General features: G+C 37.8%; 1 protein-coding gene across 2 annotated transcripts in view; it reads left to right on the top strand.

The window, feature by feature from the left end:
- LAMA3 (laminin, alpha 3) overlaps positions 1-19,029 on the top strand; it is a 271,074-nt gene that overhangs the window by 71,924 nt on the left and 180,121 nt on the right. For both annotated transcript variants that reach the window (XM_011988082.1, XM_011988080.1), the window contains exons 8-10: positions 2,576-2,694; positions 16,140-16,230; positions 18,427-18,558. In XM_011988082.1, the coding sequence (XP_011843472.1) occupies positions 2,576-2,694; positions 16,140-16,230; positions 18,427-18,558 (342 nt within the window). The remainder of the gene's footprint in view (positions 1-2,575; positions 2,695-16,139; positions 16,231-18,426; positions 18,559-19,029) is intronic.

Raw genomic sequence — 19,029 nt, 5'->3', positions numbered from 1 at the left:
GTGTTAGCCAGGATGGTCTCGATTTCCTGAACTCGTGATTCGCCCGTCTCGGCCTCCCAAAGTGCTGGGATTACAGGCTTTAGCCACCACGCCCGGCCAAGTTTTTATCCTTTTAAAATGTATCAAATGGTTAAAAGTTACAAAAATAGTGCATGGAAGTCAGACCTATCAGGTTCCATTTATTAGGTGCCTTCTAAATTCCATTTGAAATATACAATTCAAAATAAACAGACTTCTTAAGAAATGACTGACGTAGTAAGTATAAATGCCTTGAATTTTTAAAATCATGGCCCCACAGAGAAAATAAAGATAAGAAAGCATTCAGCCTGTTTTACAAGTTATAGGGTAATTTGTGTCATATCTAATTAAGTTTTCCTTCACGTAGTCACCTGGGAATTTGATTAAAACATACAGATTACTAACAAGAACTTGGACATTTTGATGTAATTGGAATGTAATGAATATATAGTCTGCCTAAGAAAGAATAAGAATTTTACTCATGTTAAATCTTTTTCATCTTGGCAATGATGACAATCCCAAATGAGTTTTAAATTATACTTTGTAATTTTAGAAGTATTATATACTACTTATAGATAACTTGGAAATTAAAAAAATAATAATAAAGTAAAAGCACCAAGAATTTACCCCAACAGAGTGTCTTAGTTTGTTCAGCTGCTGTAACATCTGGGTAGCTTATAAACAATAGCCTCAAAGTTCTGGAGGCTGGCAAGTCCGAGATCAAGGCACCAGCAGATTTGGTGTCTGGTGAGGGCCTGCTTTCTGGTTCATAGATGCCACTTTCTTGCTGTGTCCTTACAAGCTGGAAGGGGTGAGGCAGCTCTCTGAGCCTCTTTTATAGGGGAGCTTATCACCTTCCAGAGGGCCCATCTCCTAATTATTGGTGATTAGGTTTCAACCTATGAATTTGGTGGGCGATGTGGGCATAAGCATTCAGTCCATAGCAGAGAGCTACTATTAATATTTTGTTAGATATGTAGTATTTTTATACATACTTTAAATACTCAAGATTATATAATCTAATTTTATATCCTAATTTTTTTCACTTGGTATTTTTAGATATTTCCCCATATTTTCCTAATCCTTAAAAATGCTTTGACATCATTTTTGATGGTACAGAGTTTTGTTCCAATCTGACAAGTGTTTGTTGAGGACCCACTGTGTGCTGACAACCTTGCTCTGTTGCAAACAAAACACATGCAGCCCTTGTCGTCATAGAACTTAGAGTCAAGCAAATATATGGTTGCTTGCTTAGTTGTTCCCCTGTAATTAGACTTTAAGATTATTCCCAGTTGGCCGGGCGCGGTGGCTCAAGCCTGTAATCCCAGCACTTTGGGAGGCCGAGACGGGCGGATCACGAGGTCGGGAGATCGAGACCATCCTGGCTAACACGGTGAAACCCCGTCTCTACTAAAAAAAAATACGAAAAACTAGCCGGGCGAGGTGGCGGGCGCCTGTAGTCCCAGCTACTCGGGAGGCTGAGGCAGGAGAATGGCGTGAACCCGGGAGGCGGAGCTTGCAGTGAGCTGAGATCCGGCCACTGCACTCCAGCCTGGGCGACAGAGCGAGACTCCGTCTCCAAAAAAAAAAAAAAAAAAAAAAGATTATTCCCAGTTGATTACCAGACAGTGTTGAACTGAAAGGTTTAGAGTATTGGCTAACAGCATAGGTTCTGCAGTCAAACAAAGACAGGTCAGAATTTCACCTCTTCTGGTTATGAGCAATGTAACGATGGGCATATTCCTCAACCTCTCTAAGCCTCAGCTTTCCAGTCTGGGCTATAGGGATAATGGTACCTACTTTAGAGAGTTACTGTGCAGATTCAATGAGATAATTCATGTAAAACACTTTTCACAGTGTGTCAAGAGCTCAATTACTATTGTTAGTAATAGTTTATAATAGTGGTAGTAATAATATTCTCTTCATTCACAAAGTTTAATTGACATTTTGATGTATCCTTTTTGACAGTGAAAATATTGGTTTCAAGGATTCTCCTGTCTCAGCCTCTCAAGTAGTATATACACATATTTTTGAGACGGAGTCTCCCTCTGTCGCCCAGGCTGGAGTGCAGTGATGAGATCTTGGCTCACTGCACCCTCTGCTTCCTGGGTTCAAGCGATTTTTCTGCCTCAGCCTCCTGAGTAGCTGGGACTACAGGCGCATGCCACCATACCTGGCTAATTTTTGTGTTTTTAGTAGAGACAGGGTTTCACTATATTGGCCAGGCTGGTCTCGAACTCCTGAACTCTTGATCCGTCTGCCTTGGCCTCCCAAAGTGCTGGGATTACAGGCTGAGCCACCATGCCCAGCCCCAAGTAGTATTTTTTTTTTAAAAGGGAAACTTCTCTCATTGAATATCAAATGAAAGCAGCTCTAAACTGTATCTTAGTGTAGCCTGGCCTTTGTGTAAAAATACCGAAAAATTTTCCACTAAGAGTGTCCTGGGTGTTCCAGAATAGACTTTTTTATAGCTCAATTAGCAGTAATACTATTTACACTATTTACTAAGCTTCTGATAGTAATGATGAGAATATTGACTTAGTATGCTTTTTTTCAGCATGCAACTGCCACGGCCATGCCAGTGATTGTTACTATGATTCAGATATTGAGCGGCAGCAGGCAAGCTTGAATACCCAGGGCATCTATGCTGGTGGAGGGGTCTGCATTAACTGTCAGGTGAGGCACTATTTAAATCAAAGGGGATGTGTTGTCATGGGGAATGAGTATTCGTAAGCTTTGCTCCTGAAGCGATATCGAGACAGTGATAGGCAATTGAAAGTGTTTTCTGAGACCATGTATCCACTGTTGTTCACACAAGGCTTTGTTAGCTGGATGTAATTTAGGGATTGTAGGGAAAATGGACTGAAGTATGTTTACCCACACTCCTTTGATCAGTTTCTCCGTTTAGATCTTTGCCTAAATGGAGAGGAGGATTCCCGGCTGTCATCTCTGACTGCTATCCATCTTGTGATAGGAAAGCTCTAAGATAGGAGGGCAAGTAGTTATCAGTGTTAGTGCTGACCCTACATCTTGTTTTCAGACAGACTGAGTGTAGACTCAGTGAGGAACTGCATCATAATCAATTAATGATGTCTTTCATAGACATCAAATATGAAACACTAATTTTTCATCGCTTCTGTAGGACAACTGGTTTCACTGGAATTTAGTTAAGGGAGTGCATGGTAGAGGAGGATATATCTTCACTGAGATATTCATTAATGGTCCTGTCAAATGTTTATGAATTTGGTCTACATTGTCATTCTTTCTTGTGTTCTTTTAGATGTTTTGTTATATACCACTGAAGAGGCATTCTTCACATGAGATGCCCATTAATATGAAACCAGGGCTACATACCCATAGGGAGAGCCGCCATTCTTCAGTTGTCTCCCTCTCCATACTTTTATATCATCTGTTATTGCAGATAATTAAAATATAAGTAAAATATAAGTCATAGGTTTGTTACGAATCACAAGGTTTTATGCGTAAGTGAGATATCTCAGGATAAGGCTAAGCACTGTAAGACCTTCAAGTGATTTGTGTGCACATTAAGTTGCAGAAACACTGGACTAGAATGTGTAGGTAGAATCTTTTCTGCAGATGAAAGGTCAAGCCCCTTCAATGTGTCTTTAGAATACTTTGTTATCCTTCATCATTCTCTCAGTGATACCATGTTTTGTACTTTGCTGTTCCAGAAGACCATCAGTGTAGTCTTTTTTTTCATAGTGGCTCTGCAAAAACATTTTTTGTTTTTTTTTTTGCTTATGAAATTACTGACCTTTTGTTTCATTTGTTTTCCAACGTAAACTTAAAATGCCTTTTACTAAGTTAGATATTTAGGTAGCATAATTAACTTTAAAATGTTTATTGTGGTGAAACAGACATAACATAAAATTTACAATTTTAACCATTTTTGAGTGTATATTTTAGCAGCATAATTAACTTTTATATTATATTGATAATCAAAGGACAAGGAAAGAGTTCTGCTGCTTTTATGGTTTAGTGACTGCTGCAGGACTCAACCTTCCCGCGGAGGATTGGTCTCTATTGATTGTCTTTTTTCTTAAGAATGGGGCTATTTTAGGCGTTCAAATGATAAACTATGGGCAAAATACAAAAGATAAACAACAAAACTACAAAAACCATGATCTGAAAGCACCGAAGAGTAAAAATAAGCAGGAAGATACTGGAGGGGAGCTGCAGCTTGGCAAAAGGGATCAGCACAGGGTGAGTTACATATTTTTGTGACTTTTACCCAGAGGGGAGGCCAAAATTGGTCCCATGTGGTCTGACTAAAATCTCTCTTCAAATATGGAACCTTTGTCTGAAAGCTCTGTTCTATGAAGAACCGGAGAGCAGAACTTAGGACAACTACAACTTGTGGAAAGTTACTGGGGAGTCCAGGAAAAGAGAAATCAAGAGCAGGGAAATACCTAATTCCATATATAAATTCTTCTCAAGTTTCTGACTGACTCCTCAGTCCATTTTCCCTATAATCCAAGCACAGGATGGATTTCATCTGAGACTAAAATAATTTACTTGACATTTCAGTTACCACTTAAGAGTCAGAATGTGCAACTTGAGTAAAGTTAATAGTCTCATAAAGGAAAAAAACCCATTTTTTCAAGGAATACACTAATGGATTTGGAATCCCTAAAGCAATATTCACAATGTGTAGGATATAATCCTAGATTTTGTAACGTATGAAGATTCAAAGAAAGTGACCCATTCTCAAGAGAAAAGACAATCAATAGGGACCAATTCTGACATGCCCCAGATGTTGGAATTAGCAGTTAAAGATTTTAGAGCTGCTTTTCTAGCTCTAGAGAAGATTTTCTAGCTCTAGCTCAAGAGAATAGATTAAAATATGGTCACAATGAATGAAAAGATAATAAAGAGCAGAGAAATAAAAACCGTAAAATGATCAAAATGAAAATTCTATAACTAAAAAATGCAATGTGTTAAATAAAAAATCCACTGGAGGGGCCGAATAGCAGAATGGAGGTAATAGAATAGTCAGTGAATTTGAAGATAGATTAGTAGAATTTATCTAGTCTGAAGAAGAGAAAGAGAAATATATATATTTCAAATGAACAGAGATTTGGGAACCTGTGAGACAATAGCAAAAGATGTAAGGAACATGTAATTGGACTCCCAGAAAAAGAGAAGAGACAATGGATCAGAAGAAAAAAGTGAAGAAATAATGATAGGAAATACCTCAAATGTTGCAATAGGCTAAGATTCAAGAAACTTAATGAACCCTAACCTGAAGAAATACAAAGAAAATAATTCCTAGGCCTAGCAGAGTCAAACTGCTGAAATCCAAAGACAATGTGAAAATCTTGAAAGTAGACAGAGAAAACATTACAACATAGTGTGACTGTGGACTTTTTATTAGAAACTGGAGGTCATAGAACAATGGAATAATATCTTTAAAGTGCTAAAAGAAAAAAGAACCATCATCCCAGAATTCTGTATTCAGTAAAAATGTCCTTCAAGAATAAAAGCAAAAAGAAAATTGTTGGTAGATAAAATAAAACTAAGAGAATTTATTGCCTAAGAGACCTACACTACAAGATATGCTAATGGAAGTTCTTTAGGTTAAAGAGAGGTGATACGAGATAGAAACTCAGATCTTTAGGAAGAAATGAACAGTATGGTACATGTCTGGGCAAATATAAAGTACTATTTAAAAACAAATTCTTGGCTGGATGCGGTGGCTCATGCCTGTAATCCCAGTACTTTGGGAGGCCGAGGTGGGGAGATACATGAGGTCAGGAGTTCGAGACCAGCCTGGCCACTATGATGAAACCCTGCCTCTACTAAAAAACACAAAAATTAGCCAGGCATGGTGGTGCGCACCTGTAATCCCAGATACTCGGGAGGCTGAGGCACAAGAATCACTTCAACCCAGGAGGCAGAGGTTGCAGCGAGCCGAGATCACACCACTGCACTCCAGCTTGGGTGACAGAACAAGACTGTCTCAAAAAAAAAAAAAAAAAAGTTCTTGGAAGTCCTAGCCAGAGCAATCAGGCAAGAGAAAGATATAGAAGACATTCAAATAGGAAAAGAAAAAGTCAAACTATCTCTGTTTGTTAATGATATGATTTTATACTTAGAAAACCTAAGGACTCTGCCAGAAGCCTCCTGGAACTGATAAACAACCTCAGTAAAGTTTCAGGATACACATCTATGTACAAAAATCAGTAGCATTTCTAAGCACCAATAATGTTCAAGCTGAGAGCCAAATCAAGAACACAATCCCATTTACAATAACTGCAAAAAACCAAACAATTAAAAAAACCCCAAATCTAGAAATACATCTAACCAAGGAGGTGAAAGATCTCTACAAGGACAACTATAAAATACTGCCGAAAGAAATAATAGATGACAAAAACAAATGAAAAAACATTCCATGCTCATGGATTGGAAGAATTAGTATCATTACATTGGCCATACTGCCCAAAGCAATCTACAGATTCAACGCTATTTCTATCTATGTCATTTTTGACAAAACTATAAAAAACTATTCCAAAATTCAGATGAAGCCAAAAAAAAAAAAAAAAAAAGAGCCCAAATAGCCACAGCAGCCCTAGGCAAAAAGAACAAAGCCAGAGGCATAACATTACCTGACTTCAAACTATACAGAATATAGAACTCAAAAATAAAGCCACACACCTACAGCCATCTGATCTTCAGCAAAGTTAACAAAAATAAACAATGAGGAAAGGACTTTCTTTCTTTCTTTTAAGATGGAGTCTCGCTCTGTCACCCAGGCTGGAGTGCAGTGGCACGATCTTGGCTCATTGCAACCTCTGCCTCCTGGGTTCCAGCGATTCTCCTGTCTCAGCCTCCCAAGTAGCTGGGACTACAGGTGCATGCCACCATGCCTGGCTAATTTTTTATTAGTAGTAGAGACGGAGTTCCACCACGTTGGCCAGGCTGGTCTCAAACTCCTGACTTCAGGTGATCCAACTGCTTCAGCCTCGCAAAGTTCTGGGATTACAGGCATGAGCCACCCACACCCAGCAAGGAAAGGACTTTCTATTCAATAAATGGTGCTGAGATAGTTGGCTCTCTGTGTGCAGAAAAATGAAACTGGACCCCTACCTTTCACCATATATCATACAAAAATTAACTCAAGATGGACTAAAGATTTAAATATAAGACCTCAAACTATAAGAATCCTAGAAGAAAACCTAGGAAACACCATTCTGGACATTGGCCTTGGGAAATAATTTATGGCTAAGTCCTCAAAAGCAACTTCAACAAAACAAAAAATTTACACATGGGAGCTAATTAAACTAAAGAGCTTCTATACTACAAAAAAAAAAAAAAAAACAAAAAACTATCAACAGAGTAAACAGACAGCCTACAGAGTGGGAGAAAATATTTGCAAACTGTGCATCTAACAAAGGTCTAATATTCAGAATCTATATGGAACTTAAATGGTTCAGCAAGCAAAAAAGAAGTAATTCCATTAAAAAGTGGGCAAAAGACCTGAACAGACACTCTGCAGAAGACATACAAGTGGCCAACAAACATGAAAAAATGCTCCATATCACCAGTCATCATAGAAACGCATGTCAAAACCACAATGAGATATCATCTCACACCAGCTAGAATGGCTATTATTAAAAAGTCAAAAAACAGCAGATGCTGGCCAGGTTGCAGAGAAGAGAACACTTATACATTGTTGTTGGGAATGTAAATTATTTTAGCCACTATGGAAAGCAGTTTGGAGATTTCTCAAAGACTTTAAAATAAAACTACTATTCAACTCAGAAATCCTATTACTTGGCATATATCCAAAGGAAATAAATTATTACACCAAAAGGTCACATGCACTCATATGTTCATTGGAGCATTATTTACAATAACAAAGACATGGAATCAACCTTGGTGCCTATCAGTGGTGGGTTGGATAAAGAAAATGTGGTACATATACATGATGGAATATTACACAGACGTAAAAAAGAATGAAATCATAGATGCAGCTGGAGGTCATTATCCTAAGCATATTAATGCAAAACCAGAAAACCAAATGCCACATCTTCTCACTTACAAGTGGGAGTTACACACTGGGTACTCATGGACATAAAGGTGGCAACAATAGACACTGGGGACTACTAGAGAGGAGAGGGAAGAAGGGGGACAGGGTCGAAAAACTAACTATTGGGTACTATGCTCAGTACCTGGGTGGCAGGATCAATCATATACCAAAGCTGAGCCTCATGCAATATATCCAGCTAACAAATCTGCACATGTACCCCCAAATCTAAAATTAGAGTTGAATTTTTTTTTGAAAAAAGAATTTTAGGAAACTACCTACCTTCCCAACCCCTCTTTGTTTCCAAATATCTGCCCTTTTATGGTAATACAATGATCTGTAATTATTTTCCTTTGCTCAATCCCATTTGTAAATGTTTTAGAGGAGAGAATAAATAATGGAAAAGGAAAATAAAAGAATATTTTGTAAATAATACTTCAATATAACTGGAAAAATTAGAGTATGTAGGGCTGCTTACAACAAAATTTATGATGTCTCATGGTATTTATAAAATGCATGTAAATATAATACATATGTAGCTATAGCATAAATAATAATACAGTATTAACTCTAATTCGACTGTGAGCCATGAAGGATATATGTTGTAGTCCCTAAAACAACTGCTGACAAAATAATGCAAAGAAGTACAGCTAAAAGGCCAATAGATATATTTAAAGGTAATTTTATAAACATTCAAATAATCCAAAAAATAGATGAATGGAGGAATAGGGGATGAAATGCACACACGTGTGCAAGCGCACACACACACACAACCAGATACACACACACCAGACACAAAAGGAAGGGGCAGGCAGAAAATAGATACAAATAGTGGTAGACCTAAGTCCAGCTATATCAAAAATACACGAAATGTTAATGGACTAAACACTCCAATTCAAAGGCAGAAGCAATAAGAATGAATAAAAAAGCAAGACTCAACTATGTTGTTTACAAGTACTTACCTTTAAATATAAAGACAAGTTGAAAGTAAATGAATGGGAAAAAATATACTATGTAAACAATAAACATTAGAAGGATAGAGTAAAAATATTAATACCAGGTAAAGTAGACTTTAAGACAAAGAGCATTAACACAAATAAATAAAGACATTTCATAATGCTAAGAGTAAATTCATCAGGGAGACAGTAATCATAAGTGTGTTTGCATCTAATAATAAAAATTTAAAATATGTGAAGCAAAATTTGACAGAATTAGAGGGAAAAGTAGACAATTCTATGATCATAGTTGGAGATTTAAATACCATCCTATTGGCAATTTATAAAACTAGACAAAAAATCAGCAAAGACATATGATCTGAACAACACTATCATATACTTTACCTTAATTGACACTTATAGAACAGTACACCTGACAACTGAAGACTGTATATTCATTTTATGTGCCTATGGCACATTCACCAAGATAGGCTATTATACAAGTGTAGCCATAATGCAGATCTCATTACATTGAAAATGATTGAAGTCATGTAATTATACTACGTTCTCTGGCCAAAGTGGAATTAAATTAGAAATCAACAGGAATAAGATCACTGGAAAAATGCTAATATTTGAAACAACACACTTCTAAATAAACCATCGTCAAAGAAGTTAGAAGGGAAATTAGAAAATAATGAAAACATTACACATCAAAATTTGTTGGATGCAGCTAAGCAGTACTTAAAGGGAAATTCACAGCTTTAAGCTTGTCTTAGGGAAAAAAGTCTAAAATCAGTATCCGAAGGTTCTACCTTAAGAAGCTGGTAAAAGAAGACCAAAGTAAGCCCAAAGTAAGTAGCAGGAAGAAAGCAATACATTCAACAAAATTTAAGAAAGAGAAAAGAATTCAACAAAAGAGAAAAGAGGTAAACAATAGAGAAAAACAATAAAGCCAAAAGCTGGCTTTTGAAAAGGTCACCACAATTAATAAACTCCCAGTTATTGTGATCAAGAAAAAAGAAAGATTACAAATTAGCAATCTCATATGTAAAAGTGGTGTGTTACTACAGTGGCTACAGGCTATAGACATTAAAAGGAAAGTAAAATAATACTGTGAACAATTTTATGCCAACAGAATTGACAACCTAGATTAAATGGACACATTCTTGAAAACTATAACTTACTAAAACTGATACAAGATGAAGTGGCACATCCAAATAGATGTTATCTGTGAAAGAAGTTAAATTCATTATGAAAGTTTTCTGACAAAGAAAATTCCAGGCCCAGATGGTTTTACTGTTGAATTCTAAACATTTAAGGATGAAACAACATTAATCTTATACAAGTTCTTTCAGAAAACAGAGGGGAGAACACTTGTCAACTTGTTTGATGAGGCCAGCATAACCTTAATACCAAAACTTGGCAAAAACCACGTGAAAGAAAATAGCTGATCAATATCTGTCATGAAGATCATAGATTCAAAAATATGAAAAACAAATCCAGCAACATATAACAAATATAATACATTATGAAGAGTAAGATTTATCCCAGGAAAACAGGTGGATTGAACATTCAAAAATCAATCTGTGTAATTTATCATATTAATAGAATAAAGGAGAACAATTGTGTAATACCATTAAACAAAATTGATACCTATTTTATAATAAAAACTCTTAGCAAGCTAGGAATAGAAGTGAATTTCTGTAATCTGATAAAGGGCATTTATGAAAACCCTATGACAACTAACAGCCTATTAGTGGTAAAATATTGAACTTTTTTCTTTAAAATACTGGGACAAGGCAATCACCATTTGTGTTAAACAATGCCCTGGAGATCCTAACCATTGCAATAAGGCAAGAAAAAAAAAAGAGAGACATTTAGATTGGAAAGGAAGAAGTAAAACTATGTTTTCACATGATACGATGTTTTATTTAGAAAATCCTAAGGAATATACAAAACAAATACCAGAACTAATAAGTGAATTTAGTAAGATTGCAAGATACAAGGATAATATAGAAATTAATTGTATTTTATATGCTATCAGCAAACAATAGGAAAATGTAAAAATGTAATTTAAAATATTGTCAAATTACATGAAATACTTAGGAATACATTTAACAAAAGGCATGCAAGACTTCCACACTAAAACTAAAATAATTGCTGAGAGAAATCTAGAAAGACCTAAATAAACAGAAAGGTATAAAGGTTTATGGATTGGAAGACTCAATATTGTTAACATGTTGATTCTTCCCAAGTTGATCTTCCCAAGTTGATTTAATGCAGGCTTTTGGATAGAAGTTGCCAAGTGGATTCCAAAATCTATGTGGATGTGTAAATGTCCTAGACTGTCCAAAGGTGTCTTAAAAAAGTAGAATAAAGCTGGGGGGCTTATATTATCTTACTTCAGTACTAACTATAAAGCTACAGTAATGAAAACGCTGTACTGTGATACTGACATAAGGATAGAAAAAGACCAATGTAGCAGAGTGGGGAGCACAGAAACAGACCCACACTTTTAAAGATATTTGATTTTTTATTTCTTTTTTTTTTTTTTTCAGAGACAGGATCTTACTCTGTCACCCAAGCTGGAGTGCAGTGATGTGATCATAGTTCATTGCAGCCTCAGACTCCTGAGCTCAATCAGTCCTTCTGCCTCAGCCTCCCAATTAGCTAGGACTACAGGCATGCACTATCATGCCTAATTTAAACAAAAGTTTTTTGTGTTTTAGAAATGGGATCTTGCTATGTTGCCCAGGCTAGTCTTGAACTCCTGCTCTCAAGGAATCCTCTTGCCTTGGCTTCTCAAAGTGTTAGGATTACGAGCATGAGCCACAGCACCTGGCCTGACATTTGTTTTTTGATTAAAAACACCAAAGCAATCCAATGGGAGGATTGCTCAACAAATGGTTCTCAGATAACTGGATACTTAAAACAAAAACAAAAACAAAAAAAACCCAACCCCTACCTCAAGTCATACACAAAAATTAAATTGATATAGAACTATATTTTTGTGATTTGAGGATATGCCAAGTTTTCTTACATCACAAAAAGCAATAACCATGAAAAATTGACAATTTATATTTTATCAAAATTAAGAACTTCTGTTCAAAACAAAACGTGCTATTAAGAAAATGAATAGGCAAGTCACAGACAGAAAATACTCACAAAACATAAACCTGACAAATGGTTGGTATCCGGGATATATAAAGAACTTTCACAGCTCAGTTATTAAAAAAAAAAAAAAAAAACTCAAAAAAATTCAAAAGATTTGAATAGTTACTTGACAAAAATAGATACATAAATGGCCAGTAAATGTATATCAAAGAGCTTAACATTATTAGTCATCAGAGAAATGCAAATTAAAATTACAATGACATACAACTACATACTCCCCAGGATTGCTATTTTTTCCTCAGCTTTATAGGATGACTATTATTAAAAAGGCTGACAACATCAAATTTTAGTGAGGATGTGGAATAACCACACCTATTCATGCATTGTTGATAGCAATGCAGAATGGTACAACTGCTTTGGGAAAATGGCCATTAAAAAAAATAAAACTAAACATACACCTACCGTATGACTCACAATTTCCACTCATAGGCATTTATTCATAAGAAATGGAAATGTTTGTTTTCAAAAAGTTTATAGCAGCTTTATGCAAATACCCCCAACTAGAAATAGCCCAGGTGACCAATGATAGTAGAATGGATGAAGAAACTCGGGCATAACTATAGAATGGGATTCTGTGGAGCAACAGAGAGGAAGAAACTACTGATGGACACAGCGACATGCAAGAATCTTAAAAACATTATGCTGAGTGAATGACGACTAAAAACACACACACACACACACACACACACACACACAAGTATCAGGGTCGTTTAAATGAAATTCTGAAACAGGTAAAAGTAGTCCATAGTGGAGAAAATCAGAACTGTGGTTGACTCTGAAGAGTTGATGATGGGGATGGACTGTGAAGGGGAAAGGGGAACTCTGGGGTAACGATGTTGCTCTATATCTAGATAAGGAATTGGGTTTCACAGATGTATGAATTTGTCTTGACTCCATGGATGTGCAATTAATAATTTTGCACTTACAAGTTTTTTGCACTTATAAATTTTAAAACAGAAGAAAAAAACTGTAAACAAATATTGAATTCCAGCTAGTTAAATGCATGGTGAAGTATTTAGGGGAAAGTGACTGATAGCTGCGATTTGTTTTGAAATGCATAAGAGATAAGATCAATTAGTGGATGGATAGAGGAATGGATGGATGGATAATTATGTGATAAAACAAATGTGGTAAAATATTAATGGTAAATTCTAGGTAGGGAAGTGTAAAGGTGTTCACTGTAAAGTTGGAAATTTTTCAAGATAAAATGTTGAGAGAAAAGAGTAATGAAAGAAGAAGGCCAGGAGCATGAAATTTTTGAATTGACTCCTTCTTGATTTCTTTCCCTTTGGTTAAATATTGATGCTCTTAACTAAGATTGAAGATTATCCCTGTTGTTTGAGATGATGCACGAAGATACTTTATCTCCATGAACTAAAACAAAGTCCTTCACCACCTCTTCCATAGAGATGTGGCTTCTGATCTAAGTCTTCTTTTTTTTTTTTTTTTTTTTGTTACCCTGGCTGGAGGGCAGTGGTGTAATCTCGGCTCCCTGCAACCTCCTCCTCCCAGGTTCAAGCAATTCTCCTGCCTCAGCCTCCTGAGTAGCTGGAATTACAGGTGCATGCCACCATGCCCAGCTAATTTTTATATTTTTAGTAGAGACGGGGTTTCACGGTGTTGGTCAGGCTGGTCTTGAACTCCTGACCTCATGATCTACCCACTTTGGCCTCCCAAAGTGCTGGGATTACAGGCGTGAGCCACGGCACCTGGGCTGATCTAAGTCTTAAACTCACTCCCTAGTTGTGTCCTTGTTATGTTGGTTTCACTATTTCCAGACTTTAATTTTTCTTTTCTTTTCCCCTTCCTTTCCCTTCTTCTCCCTTCCCTTCCCTTCCCAAGGAGCCCCGTGTAGCTGGAGGGGAGTGAGTAGGGGGTCGATGAATCCGGAGGGTGACAAAAGCCAGATCATGTCAGGCCTTATAGGCCTAAGTAAGGAAACTCCTCCAGAGAGAGGAAGACTGGTGAATGGGCCACCCCAGAGTCTCTGCGTGCTTGAGATTCACAGAAATGGAAGCCAGCAACAGAGTGGTGAAGGAATTGAGAGAAAGACAGAAAGGCAGAGGGATGGAGGATTTGCTTGAAGGTGGAAAACACCTTGGAAAAGTTCTTCTTGAAGGAATTCAGACCTAAAGCTGATCAGAGCAGGGCCTGGTTGTAGGTGAGCATTCCATAGAAAGCCTCTCTCAGTAGTGCCAAAGGATGGACTAAGTAAGGTGGGGAGGAGTCGGGCTTGTTACCTGTACAGATTCCATTAGCACCCTCTTTAGTTTGGGTAGTTGGGGTTTGCTCTTAAGTGTCAGGAAAATGCAACTTCAAGTTCCCACTGCTCCCAACAAGATCACCTCTCCCACACCTCCAATATGTCCTAAAAAACTGTCCTTTAAAACAGAAGAAAAAAACCTGTAAACAAATATTGAATTCCAGCTAGTTAAATGCATGGTGAAGTATTTAGGGGAAAGTGACTGATAGCTGCAATTTGTTTTGAAATGCATAAGAGATGAGATGAATTAGTGGATGGATAGAGGAATGGATGTCCTTGGGTCATCACCACTGTCCTTGGGTTTCAACCTGGCCTTGGTCCAACCAGGACCATCATGGTGTCCATGGATAACGTGGTGTGTCTTGCCCTCAGGGTGTGCAGGTTCTGGAGAACCACTGAGATTTCAAGGCAAACTACAGGCATTATTCTATCTACAGAGTACTCTAATTTGTTGCTCTCTTTCAGTCTTTCATTGCTATCCTTTGTGTCTTAAAAATATAATTTCTCTGTAGCAGGTACTTTATTAACCACTTTGTAGTAGAGGAGGAAACCTGGGCTGCGCAATTCAGAGAACATTTTTTCATTTCCCACTCCAACAATAAAAGATTTGGGAGCCAAAGTTAACCTGATGTCCTCTGTCTATGGTAAGAAACAGTGGCAAACAACAGATGTGAGGGTTAGCTGACGTTGGATGGGAAGGTGGGCCACAGCTGTTTCTGATTTACCCACCATGTTTATGCATGTAAATTTCAAGTCACAGAAGTGGCCAATGTGGTTTTAGACCTCAGCAGTAAAGTGAATTCAGATTTTAGCCTATGGGAAAAGGAGTGGTAATAAAGAAAAGTCTGTAGTTAATAAAATTATCTAAAACAGGAGAGGATACAGAATGGGTCTTTGTTCTCCCCTCTGTGTTTCTGTGCAGACTTTTGTGTGGGTCAAAGTGTATTTTTGTTCTTGTTAACTTCTTATTGCCTTTCTTTTCATTAATGAAAGAACATTGTCCTCCTAATTATTTCCAAATTAGAGCAAAAGAGGCAGAAATGAGCTAGATCCATAGTTCCTGGAAACTGATGATGCACGTTGGGTAATTTAATTTGTGGCAATTATGAGGATTAACCATGAACTGGAAAGAGCTGCCTAGTATTGTGCCTTAAAATTCATGTATGAGACTTATGCCTCCATTTTCCATTCATGAAACAGAAGTATTCAGAAAACGTTTTATGACTAAAGCACAGGTAAAGTTAGAACAAAGAGAGACAAGGATCTGTATATGTTATTCCTTCCAAAATTGGAGAAGGTGTAAATGCACACATGATCCTTGGGTTAAACTGCAGGCGATTCATTATCCATTCGTCAGTTCTTCTGAATGAGGCTATGAGAACAGTCGTCTTCTCTCACTCACATGTCAGGTGCTTCATTAAAGCAAATTCTTCGATCAAAGATAAAGCCTGGGCTTGTCCAGTTGATGGAATGTTTCCTTTCCTCTCCCAATAAGAAAAAAATTCCAGAACCAAGATTAAGCCAGTCCTATGGTAAATTTTGGTCAAGGTCAAGATTAATGCTTTTTTTTTTTTTTTAATTTCAGTGACTTCAAAATTACAATTGTATATGACAGAATTATTCCTCTGCGTGAGTAGCACGAAATAAGGAGAATCAACTTCCCCAGAACCCTTCCTTTTAAGTTTCTTTTGTTTCTTTCTAGCACAACACAGCTGGAGTAAACTGTGAACAGTGTGCTAAGGGCTATTACCGCCCTTATGGGGTTCCAGTGGATGCCCCTGATGGCTGCATCCGTAAGTTTCATTTCAAGTTGGTGTATCTTAGCCTGTGTGTACTGCTTCAACAAAGTCATCAGGCTAACTTTGGATCAGTTAATAACTTCCTTCATGCCTTCTCTCTTCAGAGTGTTCGTTCTGCTCGCTATGTGACCTCAGTCACTTACACAGTCTCTTTGAGTTTTTGATTTATTGCATGTAAATGGAAATGATAATATATTTTATAAGATTAAATAAAACGCAATTAAAAGCATGTAGGAAAATACTTACCACTGGGCCTGTCACATATTAGCCCTGTGATAAATGTTAGTTTCTCCATTTTCTGTTGTTTTGACATGTTTCTATGATCTCTAATAATTTCAATTTTTGGACCAGAGGTGGTGGTTCACGCCTGTAATCCCAGGACTTTGGGAGGCTGAGGCAGGTGGATCACTTGAGGCCAAGAGGTCAAGACGAGCCTGGTCAACATGGTGAAAAACCCTGTCTCTACTAAATACAAAAAAATTAGCCAGGCATGATGGTGCTCACCCGTAATCCTAGTTACTCTGGAGGTGGAGGCATGAGAATTGCTTGAACCCGGGAGGCGGAAGCCAAGGTCTCGACACTGCACTCCAGCCTGGGAGACAGAGTGAAACTATGTCTCAAAAACAACAACAACAACAACTGAATTAGAATAAGACAACATAGTAATGAGTTCATAAGGATTTAATAATAGTCACATTGTTTAAAATAGCTAATATTTGTTGAGTACTTGCCATATGTGAGGCATTACCTAAATACTTTCACAGAGGTCTTGTTTAATTATCACAACAAATAGGACATTGTATTATTATCCTCACTTTTAGATACGGAGAAACCAAACAATCTGAGTAGTTATATATAACTTAGGCTAGGTGACAAAACCACTAACCGCTAGATCCAGGATATAGTTCCTTTTTTGTCTGACATGACTGTGCCATAACTATTCTATTACACAGAAGAATGCCTCTAGTTTTTTTCTTGTAGAATTATGAATCTTGTGTCAGATTTACAGACTTTTCCCTACATGTGCAACCTATACCCTATTCAATGCTTTGTTCTTTTAAGTTGCCTGATTGTCACAGTTGGAAAGCAATTCCAGTCCTGAAGGCAATCCTGTGCCCACTCCATGATTAATCATATCATTAACATTTGTGGGCATTAAAGTCCAAGGAATATGTAGACAGATTTACTTCTCTCTAGGGCATTCTTAGTTGTTAAAAAATGTGTTTTCACTTTTCTTCCTTCTTCCACATCATGCTGCAAAGTATGTCCATTGCCTGTCTTGTGCCTACAAAGAATAGGCATAGGGAAAGGAAAAGAGGACATTGCCAATGTAACTGTACCTCATTAGGAGCCTCACTGTTTCATCACCTTTCTAGTTTTTTCATCATTGAAGTGGTCCACAGAGGTATTAGAGGCTTGGCATAAAGGATCAGTAGGACGCATGAATTCTAAGCAAATTAAGCAAAGGATACCAGGATGCCAGGTCACCCAGGTCTTCATGGGAGTTGTATTCAGATGAGCTGTGACAGTGTTTTCCCTGTCCAGGATGCACCTGCCAGGTCAAGGGAGGCCCCCAAGTGGGAGGTCAACAAACTTCTTATACTTCAACTACGCCTTACTGCAGTGCAAGCCTGATAATCGTGCCTGCTAATCATTTTTGGTTACAAAAGCTGCCTTCAGTAAGCCATTTCACTCAAATTAACATTTGGGTTATGGGTCTTGGTCTGCTGTCCACAGATTATATCTCCATGTGTAGGCACTCCACACTTGTGTCTGTATCATAACTGTGTATTAATGACCACTTTGTGGACATTCACAGTTGGTTCATAGCTAGAAAGGGCTGTGCCCAACAGTGCTAAGGCATACACCCCCACTCCACCCCCAGCCCCTCTCACTGTAGTCTGTGCAGGCCTTACCTCTGACTCAGTGAGCTGGGCAGTGCTCAGTGGGGTAAACGACATCCATGAGAACTTCTGTGTGGACGCTCATTACAGCTGATCTCTGACAGCTCATGAGCTTCAGGCAGTGAGAACCATCAATCAGGTGTGAGGTGGGAAATAGGCTGTGCCCTTCCAAGAATACCTATAGACCAACAATCAAGTGTGGAACGTTTGCTGGGAAGTGTTGGAACATATTTACTTTGTTAAGTGCAGTGAAGGACTGATCCTTTGAAAACTGGATTTCTCTTAGCCTGCAGCTGTGACCCTGAGCATGCGGATGGCTGTGAACAGGGCTCAGGCCGCTGTCACTGCAAGCCAAATTTCCATGGAGACAACTGTGAGAAGTGTGCGGCTGGATACTACAATTTTCCATTTTGCTTGAGTAAGTACCCGCTGCGGAACAAGAGGCCACCCTTTTTGGTCCAGAGCTGGCTTTTGTGCATTAACCTCTGAGGCATGGTGGACAGGTAGGGAAGGAGAGACAGAAATGGAGCCAGGTGAGTTGTATTTATGTAAAAGTGTTTCTGAAAGTTTGGAATACAAATTTTATATTAGTACATTTTACAGTCTTACTTATCTCCAAAGTGTTATGTTGTACCATAGAAATTGCCATCTCAGTAGGTCAAAAAGGTCAAATATTTTGCAATTTCAACTTAATAATCCACATGTGTGATTTTTCCTCCTAAACGGAGGGAAAATATCATGGGCTTCCAGATACTTGTTTGCATGCATATAGTGTGTGCTGTGTTTTAGGAGCCCGGGGAGGCATGTTTCCTCTCCTGCTGTGTAAGAGGCCAAGTTTGAAGCACCCGTACTCCACCCCACTGCAGTGATCTAAGTGAACATCTCAGCA

Source organism: Mandrillus leucophaeus, unplaced genomic scaffold (assembly GCF_000951045.1).
Source record: "Mandrillus leucophaeus isolate KB7577 unplaced genomic scaffold, Mleu.le_1.0 Scaffold322, whole genome shotgun sequence".
NCBI lineage: Eukaryota > Metazoa > Chordata > Mammalia > Primates > Cercopithecidae > Mandrillus > Mandrillus leucophaeus.
This window is presented reverse-complemented; position numbering and strand designations above follow the sequence as displayed.